This window comes from Triticum dicoccoides, chromosome 1B (genome assembly GCF_002162155.2).
Source record: "Triticum dicoccoides isolate Atlit2015 ecotype Zavitan chromosome 1B, WEW_v2.0, whole genome shotgun sequence".
Lineage (NCBI taxonomy): Eukaryota > Viridiplantae > Streptophyta > Magnoliopsida > Poales > Poaceae > Triticum > Triticum dicoccoides.
The window spans coordinates 619,879,737-619,890,760 of record NC_041381.1 but is presented as its reverse complement, the minus strand read 5'-3'; the positions used below and the strand labels follow the sequence as shown (position 1 = coordinate 619,890,760).

At 45.2% G+C, this 11,024-nt stretch overlaps 1 protein-coding gene across 2 annotated transcripts; it reads left to right on the top strand.

Moving 5' to 3' along the window:
• Nucleotides 1-2,044: 2,044 nt before the first annotated feature.
• LOC119349169 (glycerophosphodiester phosphodiesterase GDPDL7-like) lies at nt 2,045-6,973 on the top strand. Of its 2 annotated transcripts, none has more exons than XM_037617199.1 (10): nt 2,045-3,045; nt 3,219-3,341; nt 3,518-3,811; nt 4,099-4,226; nt 4,321-4,822; nt 4,993-5,058; nt 5,151-5,447; nt 5,538-5,677; nt 5,792-6,278; nt 6,396-6,973. In XM_037617199.1, the coding sequence occupies exons 2-10, from the start codon at nt 3,242-3,244 to the stop codon at nt 6,665-6,667; spliced, it is 2,286 nt and encodes a 761-aa protein (XP_037473096.1). In that variant the 5' UTR covers nt 2,045-3,045; nt 3,219-3,241; the 3' UTR covers nt 6,668-6,973. The 2 variants fall into 2 exon arrangements, with proteins under 2 accessions (XP_037473096.1, XP_037473095.1); XM_037617198.1 differs by having other exon boundaries at nt 2,045-3,050.
• Nucleotides 6,974-11,024: the final 4,051 nt, after the last annotated feature.

Here is an 11,024-nt window from a genome sequence, read left to right as displayed (position 1 = left end):
GGACTTCCCGTACAAGAAAAGGACTCAAATCACGTCCAAAACATCAAAAAATAACCTAACTCGGACTACGAGGGCCGGGACTTCCGGTCAGCCCGGAACTTCCGGGCTAAAATCACATCAAGTAGCCCTCTTACACAGCCCCTGGAGGTCACATATGGCTTCGGATCGCGATGGTCCAAAAAGCAAAGTTGTAGATCTTGCAATGCAGAAAAATTCCTTAGTTGATCACTTTTTCATCCAAGGTCATCTTGATGTTGAAATCGGCCCCGCAAATCTGCAAATAATGTTAAAATTCCAGTTTCGGGGCGCACCGCGTGCAAACTTTCGGTTTATCCTGGAAGTTTTGCCCGGAACTTCCAGCGCAGACTTATGCAGCACACCGTTTTGACTCTAACTTTTGCATACGAGCTTTGATTTAGACGTTTCTTATATTAAAATCGATCGTTTCGACGAGACGAAGACAATCCGTATAGAAACTTTTCACATATGAGGCCATCTTGGGGGCATAATCAGCCGAATAGTGTTTTGAATGCAAAATCTCAGTACTTCAAACACAACTTCGGCCTTAGAGATTAGATCGGATGGCTACGGCCCAAATATTAAAGTTTCTTCTTTTGACGATACGGAACTTTCTCACTTTGAGCATTTTTCCATTTGAAACCTTCTTAATTACGTTTTTGACCATGCCAAAATCTAATGTCAACATTGTGTTAAGAAAAAACAAGGTCTGTAAAATGTATGTCCAGTAGATTGTTGTGATAACTGTTTGGTTTCTGAGCTCCTTACCGTTGCTGGTTACTGAAGCTATCTTGAGCCCATCAGCAGTTCGAAGCCAAGGATGGCCGGATCTCCCGTGAAAATAAGCACTAATTATGTGTATAGGTGCTTGCAAACACGAAATGCCACCCAAGTTTTGAATTTTGAATCAGGCACTCCCTCATTTTCAAAATACGTTTCACGAACTAAGTTTACAGTGAGAAAATATGAACATCCACAATACTAGATAAATACAACATGGACATATATTTGTCGGCACTGACTAAGTGTAGGTTGATTGTTTTTTTTTCTTTTGGTGCAAATCATTTTTTCTTTGGTCATCGGATCACCATCTAGTGGCCAGGACTGCATCGTCATTGCTCATTTTCTTTCTTTTGCGTCGCCTCCTAACACAATGCCGCCCTCCCCTCAACCTTTCCCCATCGCCATGTTTGCCGCCACCCAAAGTCATCCCTCTAACACCCCCTTCCCTCCCCGACCTCCTGTTCAGGCACCCGCAATCCCACTGACGCACATGTCAACCTGCCTTCTCGCCTCCACCGGCAACGTTGTAGCTCGCTATCGCTCTCAGCGTTGTCCCCGTCTCCGACGAGTTCTTGGCTCGTCCTCGCCATCGAAGTTGCACCTCGCTGCCGCTTGAAGCACTGTCATGCATGCGAAATTGCACCTCGTCCTTGCCATCGAAGTTGCACCTCGTCCTCGAGCTCCACCACAGTCACCTTCTTCCAGCATGCGAAATTGACTTATACCCGATGTTTTTTCTGGTGGCTTGCATATAGCTCGTGTGCGATATTTTTCATGGTAGGAATTATTTCTCGATCTGAATTTTCTGCGTATGTAGTAGTATATGCTCACAAAAATAGGATGTGGAGTTTCTGCCCCCTAAGCTCAATTGGACCTTCGTGAACCATCAAACATTGTTGAATTTTCACATACGTGTAAATTTTCGTGACGAGAAAACATTCCTCATGCTTTGGGCAAAAGGAAAAAAATGATGCCCAAAAGATTACTTTTTTTAAAAGCATTTTGGAATGTTTGACTTTTCTCGGAGTTTCAGATCTCATGAAGAAAACTAAACAATGTTTCTTAAAAAAAGTCAGAAATATTTATTTTTTCTATTTAATGTTATCTTACTGTTCACAAAAGGAGCATTTGAGCTCTTGGCACAAAATATGACTTTTCCGGCTCAAGAATTCCATCGATTTTTAAATATTTTTAATCCGGCTGGGCTTCACCTCCCAAGTGAAGTGAGCGCGGTGCATCGATGCACGCTCCGCCGCTCAGCAGCCGCCTCGCCTCGCCTTCGTCCCGTCTGCCGGCGGCCGGAATCCAATGGCGCCGTGCCGCCTTCTTCCTCCAACTCCTGCCACTTCCACCACCCATCCCCGCCGCCCCCACCGGCGCGCGGCGGATAGCGAGGGCCGCTGCCCTCCGCGCTCCTCCTCTCGGCGCCTAGGGTATGCAGGGCTGCGGAGCGCCGCCGCCTCTCCGTCCATCCATTACTCCCGTCGGAGAAAACCCTATGTCCTCGTCGTTATTCCTCCCCTCCGTAGTGCTCGACCCGTCTCCTGCGCACAGCCTCCGCAGTCAGTTCCGTTCGTGGTGAGATTTCGCGGGCGTCTCTAATTGGGGAAATGGGAGAAAGCATACAGAGGTCAAAGCCTCAGGTCCAATGCTGGCCTTTTATGTTCTCATGACCAATTATTTCTGTAAATTTTGCTAGATTTCTTAAAATTAACATCTGCATTGTGGAATTTTCATCTTATATATGTTGTGTCTGGTCCCATGTAATCTATCTGAATTCTGAACATATGCATGTAGATTCAGCAAGGGAGCGTAGAGAAGGCGCCGAACATGTCCAGGATATCTAGTCTAGGATCCTTGGATGGAGTTCCTCTGGCTCCAGCAATGGCACGAAAAGAAAATCATCCCTCTGTTTCTTTCCCTTTTACATTTTTATATAAGGAGAAGTTTTTCTGGCAGTTGAGGTGGAGAAGAGACTGGCCATACAAGTGAGTGAGAGATGATCATCCATGCCATGTCGAAACTTGTCCATCGTCTGGGAGGCCCCTATTTTTAGAAGCCTTTCGCCTTGTCTTCTGCCTCCTCCTTTGCCTCCTCTCCACAGTCTGATTTAGAGACCTTGCATGCATGCCTTGCTTGCCTCCTATCCACAATTTAGTTCCTCTAGTTTTGTGGGTGCTAGATCCCTTTCCCCAAACCCACTCCGTCGTGCTAGCACATTTGAAGCCTGAATTTCCCCACAAGGTCTGGTGAGATGCTGTCATCCTTTCCCTTAATTCTGCAACTGTTTTGCTTGCGCCTCTGTGATTATTTTCTGAATTGATTCGTGAAGAGACACAGATTTGTCTATCTTGCATCTCTTGTGAACGCATGGTACTTACGTATGTTGCATCTGTTGTGAAATTTGTGTGATGCAGCAAGGTGCTCGTCTCTAACCTGAATGGGAGCAAGATATCCTCTCGTTTTCTTGATCCTCTTACTTCTTCATGGAACCAAGGCTGCTTCGGATCCTCCAGTACCGGGATGGCTGACTCTGAGTGGTAAGCATCTGGCCCATTGCTGAGTTATGAATTGGGATTTTTTTTTTTTTGTTTAGCATGCGACAAAGGAAAAGCGCGTATTTTGTATAGAAGAATGTGAGCTAGAAAGTATGTTCTTTCAGCCTACATTATGGTTTGTCTGCCTTGCTGCTAATCTTTCTAGTACTGTCCTACAGGTCATCGTCCTCTAGTCATTGCTCGTGGGGGGTTGTCTGGAGTAGTGCCTGAGTCAAGCCAGCTTGCATACAGCATGGCAATGGGAAGTAGCTTGTGTGAGGTGGTTCTGTTCTGCGACCTGCAATTCTCCAGCGACGGTGTGGGCTTCTGCCATGGCAGCTTGAGACTTGACAATTCGTCAAATATTGCTGAGAAGTTCGCTGACAGGGGCTCAACTTATCAAGTGAATGGACGAGAGGTTCAAGGATGGTTTTCTCTGGATTTCAAATCAGAGGAGCTACATAGTGTCCTATGTAAGCAGAAAAAATAATCTTGGTTATCTTGAAAATCGTAACCGTAAAATCAAAGTACTTTATCCATGCTCCATGATGAAGTTAGCAATTGCAAACGTGGTAAAATCACATATATTTTTCCATATTTGGAGTGAATAAGGTTCAAATGGATCCTTGAAAGTTTTTTCTTCCAAATGGTTGATCCTTTGAAGTCATTTCTGATTTTCCATTTAGGTTCTGTTTTTAGTTCTTCTCTTTTTTTCCTGTTGCAAAGTATTGACTTGTCACGTGGTTTGATTATCCCTCAGTGCTTCAGAATGTTTTGTCTCGCTCAAGTACATTTGACAGAACACAGGAACTGTTGTCGCTTGACAATGTGGTTCAAAGCGTCTTGGCTCAAAAAGGCGAGCTTCATGTAATTTGGGTCAACATAGAGGTAGATGTGGTTTCACTAACATTCAAAGATTCACCAAGGATCTCTTTGTACTGCACCATGTTCTCTATCTAATAGAAGTTCATATTTTCTTTAGTACAACTCGTTTTTTCTGGAGCACGGATTAAGTGCCGAAGATTACATATTGGGACTACCAAAAGAATTTCCTGTCACTCGCGTCTCCTCACCAGAATTTGCATTCTTAAAAAGTCTCAGTGGGAAGGTCAGAAGCAATATAAAGTTGATTTTCCGGTTTCTCCGTGAAGACCTTGTTGAGCCTACGACAAAGAGAACATATGGAGAACTTCTGAAAGACCTGAAATCTATCAAGGCCTTTGCATCGGGGATTCTTGTTCCCAAGCAATTTATTTGGCCACAGAATAAGGATATGTACTTGGAGCCGTCTACCAGTTTGGTCAAAGATGCACATGCCCTAGGGCTGGAAGTGTACGCATCTGGATTTGCCAATGATGATCCATGTATGAGTTACAACTACAGCTATGATCCCAGCGCGGAAATCTTGCAGTACATAGACAATTCAGACTTCTCGGTCGACGGCGTTTTAACAGACAATCCACCTACCGCATCAGGAGCCATAGGTAAGAACGAAGAAACATGTGTGCCATGCTGGAAGAAGCTATAACTGAAATGGATGTTGATGAAAATTTTGAAATGTTACTTTATATACATGATAGGAACGTACCCGTACAATTTAGCTCTTCATTTTTGATTCCTTGACAACATCTTCATGAGGATCCTTTAATTGCAGTGTGCATGGCACATACCAAGGGCAATGCATTTGTTTTTCCTATTGCTAAAGCTGGAGCTCCTGCAGGTAAGCTGGCAATCTTCTCCTGATCCATGGTGTTGCTTTGCTAACTTATCATCATCTTGTAACACAATATACTGATCCCTCCACTCAAGCAGTAGTAGGAGAAAACACCAGGCCACTGATCATAACCCACAATGGTGCGAGTGGCGTCTTCTCAGACAGCACGGACCTTGCCTACCAACAAGCGGTGAAAGATGGCGCGGACATAATAGATTGCTGGGTCCGGATGTCGAAAGACGGAGTCGCCTTCTGCCTGGGCTCTACAGATCTCAACAGCAGCATGACAGCAGCCACAACTTTCTTGGGAAAAATGACCACTGTCAATGAGATACAGAACAAGTCGGGCATTTTCTCGTTCGATCTCTTATGGAGTGAGATCCAAACCTTAAAACGTGCGAAGCAAGACATACTCCTTATTTTGTTCTGCCAAAGATTTGCATACACTAACATTGATGTCACATGTTTTTTGTTCACCGGAGCAGCCAATCTTGTCGGTCCATTCGCAGACGCACGCCTGGAGAGAAATCCTGCGGCGAAGAACGCTGGCAAATTTATGACACTGGCTGAGTTCCTTGATTTTGCAAAAGCCAGCAACATCACTGGTATACTGATCGGCATAGAGGTAGACAGCATATATAGCTACCAACTTTTAACATGATTCATTTGCTCGCTCCTGTTACCTATGTTGTTATTCTGTCCAACTGATCAAGAGAGGTCTTGTACCTACCGAGTGCAGCATGCTACGTACCTTATAACCAGAAGCCTTGACGTGGTGGATGCGGTCTCCAAAGCGCTTGTCAAGTCCGGGTACGACAAGGAGACCTGTAAGCAGCGCGTGCTCATACAGTCAGAGGACGCCCCGGTGCTTGCAGTGTTCAAGACGTTCCCCAAGTTCCAGCGGGTGCTGACGATCGAGTTCGACATAAGCGACGCCTCCAAGCCTTCGGTGGATGAGATATCAGAGTTTGCAAACGCGGTGAAGCTCAGGCGCAGCTCTGCCGTGCGGGTCAACGGCTTCTTCCTGGAGGGGTTCACCAATTCCTTGGTCGACAGGCTGCATGCCGGCAATCTGCATGTGTATGTCGGCGTCCTCAAGAATGAGTTCATGAACCTCGCGTTCGACTACTGGGCCGACCCCTTGGTGGAGATCGCCACGGACACGATGTCGGTAGGCGCCGATGGGATCGTGACCGAGTTCCCTGCCACTGCAGCTGCATACTTCAGTAAGTAGTAGTATCTGCTTTGCTTGATGGACACCATGGACGCTTGGTTAAATCTTCTCTTCCTGACGCACAATGAAATATATAATCTGACTGATCTCTTTGGTGGATGGATTTCAGGGAGCCCATGCTCCAACTACGAAAACAAGAACCTTCCCTACACGATCAGCCCCGCCGAACCCGGCGGCTTGCTCCAGCTGGCTAACAGTGGCTCGGTACCTCCGGCGCCCCCTCCGGCGCCGGTGCTCGAGCCCCAGGACATCCTGCAACAGCAGCTGCCGTTGTGCCCCAACGACCCCATGTTCCGGACCTTCCGCTGCCGCCTGGCGCCCAAGGAGACGGCGACGGGGAAACCTGAGTACAACATCAATATGGCTAGCCTAGATGACTAGGTTTCTTTCTTGTGGTGGAACCAGCCCATCCAGGTTCAAGTCCTAAACTTGACATGGGTGCTCTCATAGAAGGTGTGTGCACGTGTTGTGAGCGTCTGCGTCTGCATTGTGTTTCTAAAAAAAAATCCCCACCCCACTCTTTGCGAGATTCGCTAAGTTCATTGTGCTTGTGCATTACATACTGGAATGCGTTAGTTACCTAGTTACGTGGCACTAGAACAACATTTGTGTACTGAGTATTCGGACAAAGTTTGATTTTAAAGTGAGCAACTTTGTTTTTATAATGCAAGGTAGGCGTTCTGCTGATGCCGATTTCATATAGATAGATGGAGAAAATGCAAATTAAATGCCGGTTTCATATAAGATAGATGGAGAAAACACAAATACTCCCTCTGTCCCGATTTAACTGACGCCATTTGTATACAAAATTTGTACTAGCTTAGCTCTTCCTCTGCGTCACTTAATTCGGGACGGAGGGAGTAAATACCAAGTGGACCGATTTTTATGAGGAAAACTAAGGCAAAAACCAAAGGAGAAAGAGAAACATCTACCTAGATCACCACCAACATGATCGCTGACCGGGGAGTGGTGAGCAAAATCTTTCGAAAACGCCTTCAAGGAGGAAGATGGCATCAGCAAACGTTATCATCATCGACATTGACCCTGTCGAAGACCAATTTTCCGCCAAAAGCTACACACAACTATCCTGCCAAACCTTGAGGAAGAGTCTGGCCACACAAAAAAGCCGCCATGCCATACTCAGCTCCGAGCAGACACAACCCAATAGAGAGGAACCACTGGCAGTAAAGAATGACATCCAGCCAGTATGACTCCTTGGGACACTTGAAGGAGGAGCACCAGAAGTAGAGGGACCAGAAGATGAAGCTCCAACAGCAAATCTTGGGGCAGTGAAAGGCCTTGGAACACTTGCACTAGCTGACCTTCTTGCAGATCTTGCAGAAGCAGACCTTGCAGTAGCTGACCTTGCTGGTGGCTGTTGTGATCTTGCTGGTGGCTGTTGTGATCTTGCTGGTGGCTGTTGTGATCTTGATGGTGGCTGTTGTGATCTTGCTGGTGGAGTATCTTCATTCATTGATCTTGCAGGTGGAGTAGCTTCATTCCTTGATCTGGCAGGTGCCTTGCAAACATACAAGGAAACATGATAGTTAGTCACAAGGGTTTAGCACATAAGACATACAAGGAAACCAAACCAATTAACAAGTTACATTAACAAACATTACTAGGGAAAACCCCAGCAGTAGCGCTGGTTTTGTGCTCACTAGTAGCGCAGGTAGGCGCGCTACTAATAAGGCGCTACAACTATTGCTTAGCAGTAACGCGTGCCGGCGCGCGCTACTGCTAGGACAACTAGCTGCAGCGTTTGTTCAACCCCACGCTACTGCTAATGAAACTAGTGGCAGCGCGTTTTCTCTCAATTTCTACTAGTATTCATTTTTTATTTTTTTTATTTTTAGTGTATTTATGCGGCTTTCTCTCCATCGTACAAATATTGGTACAATACCAGTTATGAGGTTTACATCATTATGTCCATAACAGTGTGTCAAATGAAGGTGGATTAGGTTCAAGTGGAGGCAATATGTGGTGCATGTCAAAAGTATACTACTAATCCAAACTTGATCTAGTTTGGACTAGTAGTACTTTCGATGTGCACCACATGTTGCCTCCACTTGAATCTAATCCGCCGGCACAAGCTATTTAATCATCATCATAGTCATTATCATCAACAATATTTATTTAATCACCACTAACACTAGCTAATAATAATCATCATAGTCATTACCACCAACACTACCTATTTTATCATCATAGTAATAGGTAGCACATCATCATCTTCAAACTCATTTCTAGCTAGCTAATCACTCCTGCTGCTCTCTCGCAGGTAAAATAACATAAAACATGTATAGCTCTCCTCCTTAATCAAGTTGGAGCATGCAGATGAACCTGTCTCCTAATCGTGGGTAGCACATATGTTTGCTGCCCCCTAGTACTTCTCTGCGCTCCCCCATCACATATTTGGTCCAGTCTTGCACTACATCTGTCGCTAATCTTGAATGCACTAAAGTAATCTGTAGGATATCTTGGTCGTAAGCTAATAATACTCATGGTACCTTTAGTCTCGATCCCATAAGGCACAACATTCATCAGGACTCCCTGTTGAAGAACATCGTATGGTAACATACTTAGCAATGAAGTTTAGCTTCAAAAATAATGTATGGAAAAGATGCACTGAGGACAAATATTAAAAATCTTACCATCATTCCTAAATAAATGTGACCGTAGTTCAGTACGAACACTATTGGTCGCACGTTTTCAGTACTAACATTTCTAAATGCAGGAATAAAATTTGTCCAATACAAAAACTCTTGCATGGCAGGGGATACACTAGTAGAATAGTAAAAACAAATTATAAGTTGAAACAAATGAAGCATATGTTATGCTTAATTACGAAAAAAGAGGCTCGGTTCCTTTCACACAGGACACATGTTGAGACGCTTCTGGACTGGCTTTTTGCCGCTCTGGCCTTCTCTCCTTTTCCTCTCCTCTCCTTTCCTCCTCTTTCTCCGCCCAAATCTTCTCCCTATCTCTGATCTCCTTCTATTTTCCAGCCTCTTTTTCCTTCCTAGATCCCTTTCTCGTTCTCTGCTCTAAGTCGCACTATCCAGTCAGTAATGGAGGGTCAGGATGCTGGTATTGAGGGTGCGCCTGTGCGGCCGTAGGCGGATAAGCCAAGAGCAGGTCGACCTAATCTCCTAGCACCAGATCCGGTGCGTTCTCAGGCGGATATACCGGGGGGAAGTGGAGCTATTTAGGGGGCTCATCTCCCCTCTCGCTCGATAGCGCCAGATCCTGGGATTGAGCTCACCATGCAAGCGCTCTCAATCAGTGAGCCGGAAATTGTTCATGTTCAAGCTGAGAACCAGGCACATGAGGAAGGACAGGATGCAGAGTTCAATATATTGATGAAACTTGCTTCTACTGGAGGTCCAATCAGAGTTCTTTCTCTTCAGGCTGTGCAATAATCTATGGCTAGAGCATGGAGGGATAATTATTACGGCATATCTCAATTATCAAGGTATGTTTTTGTGGCGCACTTCCGCTCTTTGGAAGCTGTTATGTTTGTGATTACTCGTCAGCCTTGGAGCATGGGTTCAGATAACTTTCTGATTGAATGGATGGATCCAGAGGAGCAAGATAATAATATTCAGGACTACAAGTTTGATTCAATTTATGTCACTGTTCGGATTTATGGTATCCCCATCAGGTTTAGAACCCAAGCACTATTAGCAAGCATCCTGCAAAAAGTGGGGCAGATTTCAGAGTTTCATCCGATTAACAAGAGTATGATTTCGGCTAGGCAGGAATACATTTGGGGTACTATTAAAGCTCAGATCAGTAGACCTGTGAAAGATAAAGTTTGGGTTACTTATGGAGAAGACTCTGCTGGTTGGGCCTATTTGTTCTACGAGAAGATTGGCAGAATCTGTACTTTTTGTGGAATTATGTTTCATAGTGTCCAGCATTGCAAAGCTAGAAATAGTGTCCTTATTTCAAGGAGTAGACTTCAAGTCTCTTTGGAGGGTATCTCCCCAAATAAATTTGGCCAATGGATGACTGCTGCAGATTTAATTCCTTCTCTTTCAGAACAACGTAATCTGTGCGAAGCAAATTCATTCTCATCTTTTGTAAATCCTCAGTTAGCCAGATTGCAGAAGCAGTTCATAGAACACCCTAAGGGCAAGGAGATAGCTGTGCATAGTGCGGCTATGGAGGAAGCTAATCAAAAATAATTATCTCTTACTAAGATTAATGAGCAAATTAGAAGGATGGAAGAAGGTGGTTCATCTACAAATGCAGAACTACAGATATTACAGAATCAGATGGGAGGTATGGCTACGAGGTGTAGCTATAGTCAGGGTCGGTGCCCGGGTCAGAGCGACGCTGTTAAGATTTCAGCAGTGCCACCAACTGTAGTTAATATGGAGACGGCCTCTGTTCCGGGCAATAACGCAGGAGAAGTTCAAATTCAAGGCTTGCACACTCCAGTACAGCAGGGTGCTGTTATTCCTAATCCATCAGAAATCTCCATTTTGTGCGCTCTGCCTGTAACTCACATCTCACATACTGGCCCCTCATCTGCTATTTAGGCTACTATGGAAGACTATAATCCCTGTGGGAAAGTTCCTGCTAATCCATCCCTCTTCCCAGGTGTTGTGCCTTCCTCGCCTCCGCCTCTTCTCCCTGTCCCCTCTCCACTCAGATCCAGTCCCAAGAGGCTGCTAGAGTCGCTGTTTGGGCTTCCGGTTCCGCCAGCGAAGAAGGCCAGCATCCATGGAGG